We start from the raw sequence: 15,391 nt of genomic DNA on the forward strand, positions 1-15,391 counted from the left end.
TTCAGAGAAACAAGCATAGACACGTGGTAGACAGCTTCTGGCTCACCATGGAACTCTGCATAGAACTGTCCAAAGACAGAGCAGTCCGGCTCTAGGAGCAGACAGTTCCATATGGCCCTGGAAGCTTCCAGGATGGCATGAGGCTCCACCTGGCAGGGCCTTGGAAGCGGGGCTGACACACTGGCTGGAGGCTAAACTCTATTAACTGTTCCTCAAACCTCACTTATCAACAGGGTCATCCGGAACAATCATGATTTCCCACACTCACCTCAGCCCCAGTGAATCAGCTTCTTCAGAGGACAGGGTCCAAAATGACACAGGTCTTCTCCTGTCCCAAGATCCTATGATTCTAGAGTAGCTGGACAGTTTTTTTGAACATTTACTATTATTATTCATCTAATATAAAAGAGAAAAGCTGTTTATATTCTTAACTTAGTTTCTATAAAACTAACCAGTTCTTTTTTAAAAAGAATACATACACATCCCATAAGCCCGTGAATATAATTTTATAAAAATAAAAATTAGAACCAGTTAAAAAAAATATAGGATTAAAACATCATATGGTTTAAGATAAATAAACTAAGTGGTTACAGTGTGGCACTACTTTCATTTTAAAACAAATAGTTAAGGTACAAATGGGCTTAATTTTTAAAAATACTATTCAGAGATAACCATAAGTCCTTCTTTCTCAGAAGAAAAAAAACACAAAATAGGTCTCTCAAATTTAAATGCATCTTTTGAATAAAGAAATATATAAATAAATACAGCTGGAATATTCAAAGATGTAGATGGTTTGATAAATCTCCATGAGGACCAGCTAGTCAGATATGTTCAACCTGGTTATCTGGCAAAATTATCACTTTAACTGATGAAAACCCAGTGTTTTATGCAATCAGGAAAGAGGAACCATCTAATTTTAAACACTCAATGGTCATTTCTTACAATATATAACTTAAGTTTATTCAATACATTAAATACATGTTACTTTTAAATAATATAATTTAAATCCAAGAATATGTCACTGATCTTAATGAAACTTTGACAAGTCTTGGAAGTAGTTCCACATTTCCCCAGCAGGTGGCAGATTTCTTGTCATACTTTCTCATCTTCTTACACAAGCCAGTGCTAGAGTTCATCATGTGTCAAAACTGTAGGGGAGGAAAGTATATTTAGCTCTTGAAATCTTAAATATCAAATTAGTTAAACCTCACTGAGGCATGAATTAACATAAAGTGTAGGTGCTCACCGAGGATCTTCCTGTTTGTTAGTTTAGTACCTACTCGCTTCATTAAGTGACAGTGAGAACAGCTCTTTGTACATTATGATATCTATTGTTGTGTGTTTAAATCGCTCAGTTGTGTCTGACTCTTTGTGACCCTGTGGACTGTAGCCCGCCAGGCTCCTCTGTCCATGGGGATTCTCCAGGAAAGAATACTGGAGAGGGTTGCTATGCCCTCCTCCAGGGGATCTTCCCGACCCAGGGATCGAACCCAAGTCAGCCGCATTGCAGGCTGATTCTTTACCAACTGAGCCACCAGGGAAGCCCATGGCATCGATCATATGGGAGCATAACTACTTGCCCTTTTACCCACCTACAAGTGAGCTCCCATGAGTCTATTAGAACAATACTTTATTCATCTTTGTTATCTCCAAGACCTAGCACCCTGATGGTGAAAAATCGATTTCTCAGCAGGTACAAAGTATGCCGTCATTAATGTAATGGAACAACAAAAAGCAGAAGACATATGTGGTCTTTGTCTAAGATGAGCGGGCAGAGCATTCAAACGCAGGAAAAAATATTATATAACTGTGAGAATCAAAGTCAATACCAGTGAAGACTTAAGAGTTCAAAATGTTTTTTTCTCCTGCATCAATGCGCTACACATACTAATGGATTTAAGACACGTGAGAATTCAAAATGATATTTTCCAGGCAGAAATTAACTAAAACACAATTTAAACGGATCCTGTTCCACAATTCCAAATGGCAGACTTTCTCTCTCTCTTCACTAAATTCCACTGGAATTATGCAATCGATCAGTCCTCTATTGTTGGACAGATTCTATGTCATTATTAAAGACAATGTTGTGACAAACATACACACACACACATTTTTGTTTAAATGTAAGTTTCTGATGAACTCATGGATCAAATGGCATGTATTTGAATTTTTATGTATATTACAAAATTTACTTAATTTATATAGCTACTATATGTATGTATATACACGCTTACTTGTCAATACTCTTGCTAGTGCTGGATATTGTTAATCCTTTAACTCTTTCCAATTTGATAAGAGAAACATTTCATCTCAATGTTTCATGCATTTATATTTTATTGTGAGGTAATTATGTGAGTTTTCTTTTCTTCTTTCCTTTTTTAGTTTCTTTTCTTCTCTCCCTCCATCCTGTCTTATCTTTCTCTCCCTTTGAAAACAGTTATGCCACTTACATAATAATCTTTCTCCTGAACTGAAATGGCACCTTTATATTATTAGATTATTAAAAATACTCAGGTGTGTTTAAAATACTGAACTTCTTCGATAGCACACATTGATTTTGTTAAGGAAAACAGAGTCAATATAAAACACAATTTCATGTTTATGTGAGGAAATTCAGCCTCCCTAAAAAGTAAAGTTGAGGACAATAAGAATTATATTCTGAACTACTAGAAAGAATTATGATGAGGATTAATTAGTCTAACCGGTGAAAGTCTTTAACATACTGACTGGAACACAACAGCAGCTCAACACTACTTTTATTAATTTTTTTAAGTTTTATATTTTTAATTTTTTTATATTTTATTTTTAAACTTTACAATATTGTATTCGTTTTGCCATATTATCAACATGAATCCACCACAGGTATACACGCGCTCCCCATCCTGAACCCTCCTCCCTCCTCCTTCCTCCCTCCCCGTACCATCCCTCTGGGTCGTCCCAGTGCACCAGCCCCAAGCATCCAGTATCATGCATCGAACCTGGACTGGCGACTCATTTCATATATGATATTATACATGTTTCAGTGCCATTCTCCCTAATCATCCCACCCTCTCCCTCTCCCACAGAGTCCAAAAGACTGTTCTATACATCAGTGACTCTTTTGCTGTCTAGTTTACAGGGTTATTGTTACCATCTTTTTAAATTCCATATATATGCATTAGTATACTGTATTGGTGTTTTTCTTTCTGGCTAATACTACTTTTAAAAAAAAGCAAAGAACAATAGAGACAGGTACTGACCAGGAAAGGGAATCATGAAGGAATCAAGAAGCTGATATCAGCTTTAAAAGAATATCCAACACACATTTATTGGTGTTAAGGGTTTATGTAGGGTGATAAAATGCTAAGGTAATTTCAGTTTTTTAAATCTAAGAAATGGAAACTAATTCAAACCATCCTCTGGTCTGTGATAAAGGCTATTGGAATAAGGAACCAGCTTCCTATGAGGAAACATACTATGTGTGTCACTAATTAAGGGGACAGGAGGAAATACTCTATTTGGCTGTGTAAGGCTTTTATTAAACTTCGGGGCTTGGATTTTCATATTTAGGAAATTCAGTGTATCTTAGAGTGTTTCTTTTACTTTTTTTTTTTTTTTAACCTCTATCTTAAGTCAGGAGACTAATACTATGCTGCTTATCTATGTGATGATATGAAGCTATATCCATAGGGGAATAGATTCTCTATCCATGTTTTAAATTTGTGAACTTAGTCCACACAAAAAGAAAATCTGTAATCATGTCACAGACTTTGGTAAAGAAATTCTGACGTAATCATTTGATAACCATTAAGAAATGATTTTGTAATTATTCTAATTTCACTTAGTGCAACATGTGGTTCATACACAACTGCAGAACAACTCACCTGCATTTTTCTTCTTGTTCTCAAGGTGATCTAACAGTTGCCGTATCTCAGTATCATACTCCACCCATTCTGGGACAATCCTGGCAGCAGCTTTTAGTTTAGGTTCTTTTGTTTTGGGGTTATTGCACTGAAAATATAAATATTAGAATTAGTTTAATAGAGAAAGGATCAACTGAAATGACAAACTGCAGTTTATGTAAGCAGTGTTTAATGCAAACACTCAATCAGAAGTTTAAACAAAAATTTGAAGATTTTCTGATGGTTCATAAGAAGTCTGTCAAACAATTCTATAAAATATTTGGACAAAGAAGCCAATTATATGACCATTCTGTAAAAGAGCACAGCAGACTATATTAATAAATATTTTCTTGCCTTTTCTTTGGACTAAAACCTGGTTTTACATAGTTTTTTTTTCATATGTAGAACTAATTGTCAGCCTTTAGAAATGTCTCGAGTTTCTTTGGCAAAAGCATTTGTCCTCTTTCCTATGCCTCTGTTTTTATTAGCAGCTGTGGTATTAAAATCAGTTAACTGGAATTCATTTGGCAAAATACTGATAGTTGTGAAATTCAGAGTAGCCTATAAATCTCCATGCCTTAAGAATATTTAAGTAGTCTGTTTAAGAGGCACAGTGGAAAAACAATGGACAGGGATCCTCGATCCTCATGGTTCCAATTCTTACTAGCAGTTAGACTTGGACAGTCCCACTTAAACTAGTAGGGAGACCTGTAAACATCACCAAACTGTGTGTGTGCGTATGTGGGCACCAGTGGCAGAAACTGTCTTTTCATTGGCAAACGAGGAAATTAGAACAAGGTTATCCCCAAGGTTCCTCTAATACTTGATCAATTTTAATTAGCAATTGGTTCTACTATAAAGATTCTTGGGAAATTAAGTTTAAAAGGCAAAAAGCAAAGGCAGAGTTTAAGGAGGGTCTGACTCTGGATGTATGTGAAGATACAGCTGACAGTGCTAGTGGGCTGGATGTGAACTGTGAGAAAGAGAGGCATCAAATATGACTCCAGTGTCTTTGGCTTGAGGAATGTAAAGAAAGGTTACAGGAGGAGCACAAACTTCACAGAGCTACACAGGCATCCGTCTGCTCTTCACAAAGCACACTAATAGAGCACGTGTCCTGAAGCTTACTTCTATGTGGCACTTTCTCATGGTAGCCCCAACCTGCTTCATCTTTTATGCCTTATGGGAAAGCTTATTTATGACCCATAAGCCTGGTATCTTAATCCTTTCCTCACCAAATATTTCCAGTTCATTCCATTGTGGATTTTTTCCTACAGTAATGTATTTCTGAAGTAAGTGGGTAACAGGAACTTCTCTGTACAAATTAACTTCACAGATAATGTGTTCTATGAACAAGATAACGGATTTTCTAACTGTGTCAGAAACAAAAAACAAAGTACTATTCTTTCCTTAGCTTATGCTACAATTGTCGATTCTTTACCTGCTAAGCCATTGGGAAGCATAATCTCTATCAGCAGTGCTTCAAGGGGGCAATCATGTCCCACAGGGGAGCTGCAGCCAGGTCTGGAGGTACTTGATGGCTGTAACTGGGGGCTGGGGGGCGCTATCGCCATCTAGTGGGTAGAGACCAGGGATGCTGCTAAACATCCTATAATGCACAAGTCAGCCCTCACAACAGAGAACTATAGTTCCTAAGGTCAATAATGCTTTTTCCTCTCCGTTAGGCCATTTCCTGATTTTCATTTTTAACCTCTCCCCTAAGATGACCAAAAACAGCATGTTCTTTTTTATTTTAAATGTTTCTGTCGAAGAGATGATGTTGTCCACCAAAATCTATGCCACCCATCCATTTTCTCAGTAGACCTACTGCTAGGAAGTGGCTGCCCATCCAGGAATGATGATCCTCAGCTCTTTTTATAACTGGATGTAGACACACAACCAACTGCCACCATGGGGCCAAGGTCTTTAGGATCAGGATGCATCCTCCACCCTTTCTTCTTACCCTCCAGATCAACACTACCCAACAGAAATATGATGGAAGCCACAAATGCAGTTTTACATTTTCAAACAGCCAAATTAAAAAAATGTAAAAGGAACAGGTGGAATAAATTTTAACACTGTATTTCCAAAATGTTATCTAGTCAAAATGTAATCAATATAAAAATTAGTAATGAGATATTTTTACATTTTTATTGAGTCTTCAAAATCTGATGTGTTTTATACTTTAGAGCATACCTCAATTTAGACTGGCAACATTTTAAGTACTTTATGGCTGCCTGTGGGAAGTGGCTGCTATACTGGATGGATCGGCTTCAGATGGACACAGATGATGACAGGACCCTGGAGGATGAAGAAGTCCCAGGATGGATGGAGATTGGTCCCTGAGTCATGATGTACAGGGAAGCCACTCACTGACAGGACACCCACTTGGGCCTGGGTGTACGTGAAACCACAGAAATTTGGGCATTTGCTAGAGTAGCTCATGTTAATTTAAGTACTAAAAATCCCAAGGAGACTTATGTCAACTAACGGATGAGTCACATTCTTATGTGACACAACCTTAACACGGTAATGTCCTTATCCACTCTTTAGAAATTTCCCTTGTTTTTTTCCTGACCGATGACCACTTGTTTCTGCTACATTCTATCACCTATGATTGCAATCTAATTATATTTTGGCATGCTACTTTCTGTACATATCTGGTAAAACATCCCTTTATTTTGTTATCCAGTCTTATTTTGTTAAAAACTATGAGGTCTAAAATTTTGACAGTTTGTTCTTCAAAGAAGATCTTGTGTACAAGAAGATCTTGTACACAATTATTCTAAACTTATATCACCACAGAAAAATATGGTCAGGAAAAAAATGATAATATCTTGTACTACTAGAGAAAATACACAGTACTGGAATATAATGTCTACATATGGACAAGAAATCAACTAGTTTAAAATATTTCATGTCTAGATTTAAACTGTGTAGCATAAACTGCTTACAATGAAAACCTAAGAAAAAAATTTCTCAAAAATAATGAATAAAAAGATGTATAGGATAATTTAAGTATTGCCAGAGAAGGCAATGGCACCCCACTCCAGTACTCTTGCCTGGAAAATCCCATGGATGGAGGAGCCTGGTAGGCTACAGTCCATGGAGTTGCTGAGTCAGGCATGACTGAGTGACTTCACTTTCACTTTTCACATTCATGCATTGGAGAAGGAAATGGCAACCCACTCCAGTGTTCTTGCCTGGAGAGTCCCAGGGATGGCAGAGGTGGTGGGCTGCCGTCTATGGGGTCGCACAGAGTCGGACATGACTGAAGCGAGTTAGCAGTAGCAGCAGCAAGTAGCTGGAATTATTCTGGCTGTCTTTATTTGGGGAAATTATTGGCGTAAGAACTAAACTGATGATATGTTAAGATGATAACTCATCATATGTTTAGTTTATGACATTTCAGCCAGTTGATGGCCTTTCTTTGAAAAGGCCTTGTGCAGAAAAGAACGCAGCAGGCTGCTATTAACACAGAGGCTGCTATTCTGAGAGGCCTGTGCTTACAAGGCTGGCCCTTGGCTGGCTTCTGGGAACTTGGGTTTCAGGTGTGTTCCCAGCATTCCCTGATAAGAACAGTTCACTGTGCCTAAACTGTGCAAACTTGTAATTTATGCTGACCACCTGCCTTTTTTCTAGATATGGGGAATTTTGGCACGTGCCAGGCTGAGGGGTTGCTTACATGACCAGCTCCCAATAAGAATTTGGGCACTGGCTTTCTGGTAAGCTTCCCTGATAGACCACATTTCACACGTGGTGGTGTACTTCTTGGAGCTTAAGGAATGAGGGTTGTCCCAGGTAACTTCACAGGGAGAGGACTCTTGGAGGCTTGGATCTGGTTTTCTCTGAACTTCACCCCATGCGCCTTTTCCTTCTGCTGATTTCACTTTGTATTCTCTCACTGTAATATTTCCATAGCCATGAAATATTCTGAGTCCTAAGAGTCCTCTTATCAAATCATCAAACCTGGGGTGGTCTTGGGAGCCCCTGATACAGCCCTATACCTGCCAACGTAGGTAAATAAAACAGTAAATTACAGACTGAGCCACAGGGTGCCATGCCATTTGTAAAACAGAAAATACTTCTATTGGAACATTTTCATATCTGCTTATACAAAGGAAAATGCAAACACTCACCAGATCAATTGTTTTGGCTCTTTTCTTGGATTCATCATCACACCAGGTTTCACACCACAACCATTCTTGGGGAAGAGACTTGATGGCAACTTGGTAAATCATATTATTGGGAAGATCCTATTAGAAAAAGAATGATTTCAACACAGAGGAATTTCAATTAGAGTCAGAGTGGAAGAAGTTGAAGCTGTCATTTAGATTGTAAGTGGATTCTATAAAACATACCCAAATCTGAGATATGGTCATATTTTTAAGCTTTAAATACTTAATTTGACCCAATGGTCTCATATCGTGAATGAACCTGTGCACTGGGAGGAAGCACACACCTGCTCTGGACTTTACTCCTGCATTGGGGGTGAAGAGGGGGGCCCAGAACCCACCTTTGCAATTCCCTTTCTACTTCCAACTGCCTTGAAACACCAGGATTAATCACTTACACCGTATCTTACTGGTTATGTGGTCACCACCACACTCTCCAGATTCTGAGGTGACTTTTCAGTTCCCTATCAGGAAACTTCTGCACACTCACAGCTTTCTAAGCAAAGACTGCTGGCACCCGGGTAAAAGGATGTTTAAATGGCAAATGAACCTATTAAGTTAAAGACAGATCTCTGGAGACATCAAGAGACCCTTTTCGCAGAGGTATCTGTTTATACGTCAAGGGTTGTAGAGCCCGTCCCTATGTGTCCCCAGAGAGTATCTGTTTGCATTCTGGAGCAAAGGGCATGTTTCCTCTCTCTCCCAGAGGGCACCAGGGGTACTTGTGTTGGATGTCCCATCTAAGGTCCAAGATTTATAATTTTAGGGTTCTTCTCACAGCACTCCTATTAATCATAATACTGAAAGTCCTAGCCGATGCAACATGATAGGAAAAGGAAATATAAACCAGTATACAGATTGGAAAGGAAGCGATAAAACTGTCTTTGTTTGACGATGACAAGAATCAATAGCAAACTCCTGCAATGAATAAGCAATTGTAACAAGGTTTCAGGATACAAGGTTAATATACAGAAAGTCAAGTGCTATATACCAGCAATGAACAAGTCGAATTTAAAATTGAAAGCATACCATCATTTACATTAGCACAATCTACCCCCCACCCCAAAACCCCACCAAACAAACCCAGGTAAAAATCTAAAAGAATGTTCCTCTACATAAGGAAAACTAAAATTCTGATGAAAGAAACTTAGGGACATCTAAATAGATGGAGAGGTATTTCATATTCACAGATAGAAAGTCGGACATGACTGAGCAACTTCACTTTCACTTTTCACTTCCATGCATTGGAGAAGGAAATGGCAACCCACTCCAGTGTTCTTGCCTGGAGAATCCCAGGGACGGCGGGGCCTGGTGGGCTGCTGTCTATGGGGTCGCACAGAGTCGGACACGACTGAAGCGACTTAGCAGCAGCAGCAGCAATACTGGTATGATGTCAGTTCTTTCCAACTCAATTTATAAATTCAACACAATCCTAATCAAAGTCCCAGAAAGTTATTTTGTGGATATCAACTGATTCTAAAGTTTACATAGAAGGCCCAGAATAGCCAACCCAAGGTTGAAGAAGAATAACAAACAGGATGATAATACTGAATTTGAAAATCTTCATATAAATTCTCTAGTTAATTAAAACATGGAGATTTGTAAAATAATAGACAAACACAGCAATGGAACAGAATAGAGCCCAGAAATATGAGAATTCTTTGTACTTTCTACTCATTTTTTTCCCTGTAAGTCTAACACTGCTCTAAAAAAGTCTTATCAATTAAACAAAAATAAAAGTTTGACTATTCCTTCTTTGAATCCCCTTTTCCTGGAAATCCATTCTTTAAATCCTTAAATAACCGGGTCTGTCATCTTAGCCACTTTCTCCCGTCATACTCCCACTCTCTGACTACCTCTAGATTTTCAGCTTACTCCATCAAGTACTCAGATATCAACATCCTTCAATCCCCTTTAGACCTGATCGCACCACTGTTTCACTGTCATTTATCCTTGATGTCTTCACTCTCCTTTCTTCAATTTCCATGGTTAATCCTTATATTTAATCCCCTGAATAGATTCTCAACTGTCTTACCCTTCTCTCATTTAGTTGGATATGTCTGGCAAAATAGTTCTGGTTAAATCCAAACTCTGACCTGCCCCCATCCAACTAAACATGGCTGGAAAAACACACAGACACATACCCTACACTATTTTGCATCCTCATCAGCAGTGTACGACGGTTCCAATTTCTCCATATCCTTGCCAATGCTGTTATGGACCATCTTTTTATTATAGCCATTCCAGTGAGTATGACGTGGTATCTTGTAGTTTTAATGCAGTACCTAGTGACCAATGATGCTGAGCATGTTTTCATGCATTTACTGGCCACTTGTGTACCTTCTGTGGAAAAATATCTATTTAAATCCTTTGAGTATTCAAAATATTGGTTGTCTTTTTGTTATTAAATTATGAATCCTTTATATGTTCTGGATACTAGTCCCTTATCAGATATATGATTTCAAGTATTTCCTTCCATTCTGTGGGTTGTCTTTTTCACTTTGTGTTCTTTCATGAACAAAGTTTTTAATTTTGATGCAGTCCTATCTGTTTTTTCTTTAGTTGCTTATACTTGTTTCATACCTAAGAAACCATTGCCTAATCCAAAGTTAGAAAGATTTATGTCAATGCTTTGTAAGAGTTTTACACTTCATCCTCTCACGTTCAGGCATTTGATCCATTCTGAGTTAAGTTTTTGTATATGGTGTATGGTGTTAGGAAGGGGTCCAATTCATTCTTTGCAGGTAGATATCTTATTGTTCTAACACCTTTGTTGAAAAAAACTATTGTTTCTCCTTTAAATTATCCTGGTATGCTTGTCAAAAATCTAGTGAGCATAGATACATGGACTCTCAGTTTATTTCTGGACTCTCAATTCTATACCATTGATTTATATGTCTAACCTTATGTCAGTCCACTCACTGTACATATTTAAAGGGTACAATTTGATAAGTTTCACATATTAAATATTCCTGACACTATGACCACAATCAAGCTCATTGAATATATACATAACCCCCAAGTGTCTTGTGCCTTTTTGCAATCCTTCTGGGCTGTCCTTTCTACATACACCTAAGCCAGTTCTTGGGCAAACATGAACTGCTTTTTGTCCAAGTGGATTGGTTTACATTTTCTAGAATTTTATATAAACAGAATCACACAATATGTATATTTTTGGCCTGGCTTGTTTAATTAGATCAGCATAATTTTTAGATTCATCAAAGTTGTTATGTATATGATGAGTAATTCCACCCTTTTTACTGTTCAGTAAATATACCTTTTTACCATTGAGTAAAATCTTTTTTATTCAATCTGGTTTTGATAGATATCAGGGTTTGTGGCAGGAAGCTTCTGACATGGCCCCCAGTGATCCTTGCCTCACAGTACTCACGCTCTTGTGCAAGTATTCCTCCTAGAGTGTGGCTGGACCCACTGACTTCCTTCTAACAACAGAACATGCAAACGTAATGGCATGTCACTTTTCTGAAGAGTGTGTGGAAAACTGATATTATTTCTTTCTTTAATACTGGGTAGAATTTCATGTAAGTTTGGTAGAAATTAGAAGCTATCTGGGCCTGGAAAGTTGTGCTAAATTCAATTTCTTCAATAGATACAGGGTTCTTCAGGTTATCTATTTCATTCTGAGTACATTTTGATAGTTTGTCTTCTATGTAATTTGTCCATTTCATCGAAGTTGTTTATTACCATCAAGTTGTTCATAATAGTTTCTCATTGTTCTTTCAGTATCTATAGATACTGTGCTATCATGTCTCTCATTTCTACATTATATTAGTAATTTGTGTCTTTTATCTTCTTCCTGATCAGTCTGGCTAGCGGTTTGAGTTTTGCTAATTTTATCAAAAAACCAGCTTTTGTTTGTAAGAAAACCTACTGAAACACATAATTTTTTCCATTTTTTCATTTCATTGATTTCTGCTTTCATTGATTCCACTCCACTCATTAATTATTCCCTCTTTTTTACTCTGGTTTAAAATTTGCTTTTTTCCCCCTAGTTTCTAGGTAGAAGCTGAGGTTATTTGAGATCCTTTTTCTTTTCAATATAGTACTTTGTGCTACTGCTTTTCTAAGAATTATTTTAACTACTTCAGATGATGTAACTTATCATTTACTTGTATACAGAAGAGAAGTAGCCTAAGGCTAAAAAATATATAAATTCATATGAAATGGTGAATGGCTTGGTTGATTGGTCAGGGGCCCAGAAAGGCAAGGACATGGGTTCAAGGGGACAAAGTAGAAGTGACCCTGCTTATCCCTCCCAGTGAGCTTCCTGGGGAAGCTGTGCCTATTATCCTCATAACTCTGGGAGGCTCTGGGTCATATCACTAGGTTTGGGGAATCTAGGTGAAGGAACAAAGATCCAGCCCCCCTGAACAAACTGTGACAATCAAGAAAGGCCATATCAGCTTTAGAGCCCCCTGTAGGGGTTGTCTGAGGCCTTTGTTGAATTTGTAGAATTCGCCCAATTCTGCTTCTTTTCCTTCTCTAAGAGCTATTGGTCCTGAAAGCACGTCCTAATAAACTTCCTGCAAGCTAATTTAGAGTCAGTTTGTTTACTGGATAACCTAACCTGTAACAGGCAGCTGAATAGTATCTGCTGATGTAGGGAATAGTGGAAGAGAAATGTAGCTTGAATTTTGATTTTTAATTTCAGAAATGTTCTGGGCATTACTGTGTCTATTTCAATAGATTTAATATATGAGTCAGGCATTCAGAGGAGAGAGAAGAGCCAAAGATTTGGGAATTCTTGATAGAAAAGCTGTGAATTAAAACCTTGAGTGTTTGTAGGAGTGCTAATAGAGTGGGCACAGAATGAGAAGTGAGCCACGAGCAGAAATTTAGAAGACAGCAACATATAAATAAGAGGTAGAAAAAGAGTAGCTCTAAAATAAATTGCAGTGGGAAAGTCATGGACATCAGAGAAGCAGCAAGAAGATTTGGTATTATGAAAGCCAAGGGAGTTTCAAGAAAGGTGAGGTTAATAGTACAATTGACAAAATATGAGAATGAACTGAATTTAGATAATAACACTGTATCTGTGATATAATGTCTACTGTTGATAATTGCTCTGTGGTCATACAAAAAAATGTCTTTGTTCCAAGGGAGTACGTGTTAAATTATTTCAAGGTAAAGTGGCAAAGTTATCTCCAGTTTGTCCTCAAATAATTTAGAAAAAAAATAATAAAACATGAATGGAAATGTAAAGAATTGATAAAAAAAAAAAAAAAGAAAGAAAACAAGAAAACCAAACTGTTTTTTCTGTTCCTGTGCACGTAAGAAACTGAATCAAAGCCGAAGAGGGCATCAAAATATGAGGCAGAGTCAAAGAAGGAGGGAACCAAAAGAGAAGGTAACCTCAGCCACCCAAGAAAGAGACCATGGAGAAGTACAAGCTGGGCAGCCAGTAACTGAATAGAAAAGGTCAGACAGTTTAGAACTGTGTCTCTAGAGGTCTGCTTTCTTAGAAATGGCCAACCAGGAAAAGACTGACTCTCACACTAAAATAGTAAACTGATGGCTGCGATTAAATACACATCAATTGGTGAAAAAAAAAAAAAAAGAAAGGTGAGGTTGAAAACATTTGTGTTGCAAAGAAGGTAAATAAACAAAAAGTGTTCACTGGATAAGAAGATATTATTCTGACTTCAGAGAGAAGCATTTACTGGACTGGCAGGAACAGGAGTCAAACATATCAGAGAAAGGACAACTATTCCCCAAATACAGTGATGCTGTTCTGGGAGAGTTCCTGAGATGCTTGCTGAAAAACTGGTCTTTTCTTCAGTTATCCACAGGCAGATAGGGTTCCTTATGATTAACCCACCAGGGAAATGACTGAATTATAAAAATGTGGTATTCATAATCTAAATCTGGAACGTCACTGGGGTTTACTGCGGACTCAACATCATTTTTTTGGTAACTAATTGGCAATATTGCAGACACTACCTTGCATTTGCACACATACATATGGTGAGTTCTCTCAACTTTCAAGAATGATTTTTTTTTTTTAAATCGGTCCTTCATCACTGTGGTCTTGAATCAATCATTAGTATATTACATTCGCTTGACTTTTAAACAAAGGGCCTCAAGTTTCTGTGTTATCTAGACCCTCTGTCACCTCTCTTCCCTTACATCAGACTATTTTCTCCCCATCTTTACTATTCCTCAAACATGTAAGACCCACTCTCACCTTGGGACCTTTGTATTCAATAGTCTTTCTGTTTGGAATTCTCACCAGTATCTGCACAGTCAGCTCTTAAGCCTCCATTGGAATGTCACCTTCATACAGGTCTACGGCCACTCAATTTACAACAGCAAACTCTAACCCCTGTTCACCATTCTGAACTCTACCATGTTTTCCTGTTTTACTTTGTCTCTGAAGTACGCATTACCTTTAAATACTGTTCATTGATGTATTTGGTTATTTTACCACTAGAATGAAACCACCAAGAGCTAAGGATCTCTGCTTTGTTTTCTGATGTCCCAGGGCTTAGGAAAGTATCTGACACATTATAAGTATTTAACAGATACTTGCTGACTGAATGAACAAATATGTATGGTTCTAATAAGAACTTATATTTGTTATTCACTGGAAAGAAGGAATAGCGGACACTAAGGACTGCAGGGTCTTTTTCTTGTTGTTGTTGTTTAATTGCTAAGTCGCGTCTGACTCTTTTGTGACCCCATAGACTGTAGCCCGCCAGGGTCCTCTGTCCATGGGATTTCCCAGGCAAGAAAGCTGGAGTGTGTTGCCATTTCCTTCTGAGAAAATTAAGGGTACCATAGTGAGGAAATAAGAGGACATGGAAAAAAGTATTTGTCTATGAGGAAAAACAAAGTGTAAGGCAGTATCCAGGGAGGGCAAAGGATGAAGGGAATTTATCTTAGAGATCAGAGAGAATGAGAGAAAGGGAGAGAGAGGGAGGGAGACAGACACGTTTAAATGACGATGGAGGCAAGTGAGAAAAAGACAGGTAACATAGTGAAGACACACGGTGGAAAGAGGTTTAAGGATGGAAAAGTCAAGATCAAACACTCAGTTCTGACAATGCTGGGCTTAAAGTGAAAAAATATGTACAAAATTGTATAAAGGGAAGAAAGGTTGAAAATACAAGATTGAGATGTTTATAAGCAGGAGGTTACAGCAGTCTATGTGTACTGAAAATTATTCCATAAATATTTCACTTACCTGATCTAGGTTTGAAAGACTGTTTGGATCTTGACTGAGAGTTTGGTACTGGCCCCGGAGCCTGTCACCTGCAGCAATTCTCCTGAACTTCTTAAGATCCACCACGTATAAGGCGCTGCAAGAAATGTATA

General features: G+C 37.9%; 1 protein-coding gene across 2 annotated transcripts in view; it reads right to left on the bottom strand.

The window, feature by feature from the left end:
* Nucleotides 1-718: 718 nt before the first annotated feature.
* The window catches only part of UGGT2 (UDP-glucose glycoprotein glucosyltransferase 2), a 145,245-nt gene continuing 130,572 nt past the window's right edge, over nucleotides 719-15,391 (bottom strand). For both annotated transcript variants that reach the window (XM_027557837.1, XM_027557836.1), the window contains exons 36-39: nucleotides 15,261-15,375; nucleotides 8,021-8,137; nucleotides 3,864-3,990; nucleotides 719-1,148 (exon numbers count right to left, since the gene is read on the bottom strand). In XM_027557837.1, coding sequence (XP_027413638.1) covers nucleotides 1,126-1,148; nucleotides 3,864-3,990; nucleotides 8,021-8,137; nucleotides 15,261-15,375 — 382 coding nt within the window. In that variant the 3' untranslated portion in view covers nucleotides 719-1,125. The remainder of the gene's footprint in view (nucleotides 1,149-3,863; nucleotides 3,991-8,020; nucleotides 8,138-15,260; nucleotides 15,376-15,391) is intronic.

Source organism: Bos indicus x Bos taurus, chromosome 12 (assembly GCF_003369695.1).
Source record: "Bos indicus x Bos taurus breed Angus x Brahman F1 hybrid chromosome 12, Bos_hybrid_MaternalHap_v2.0, whole genome shotgun sequence".
NCBI classification, from domain to species: Eukaryota; Metazoa; Chordata; class Mammalia; order Artiodactyla; family Bovidae; genus Bos; species Bos indicus x Bos taurus.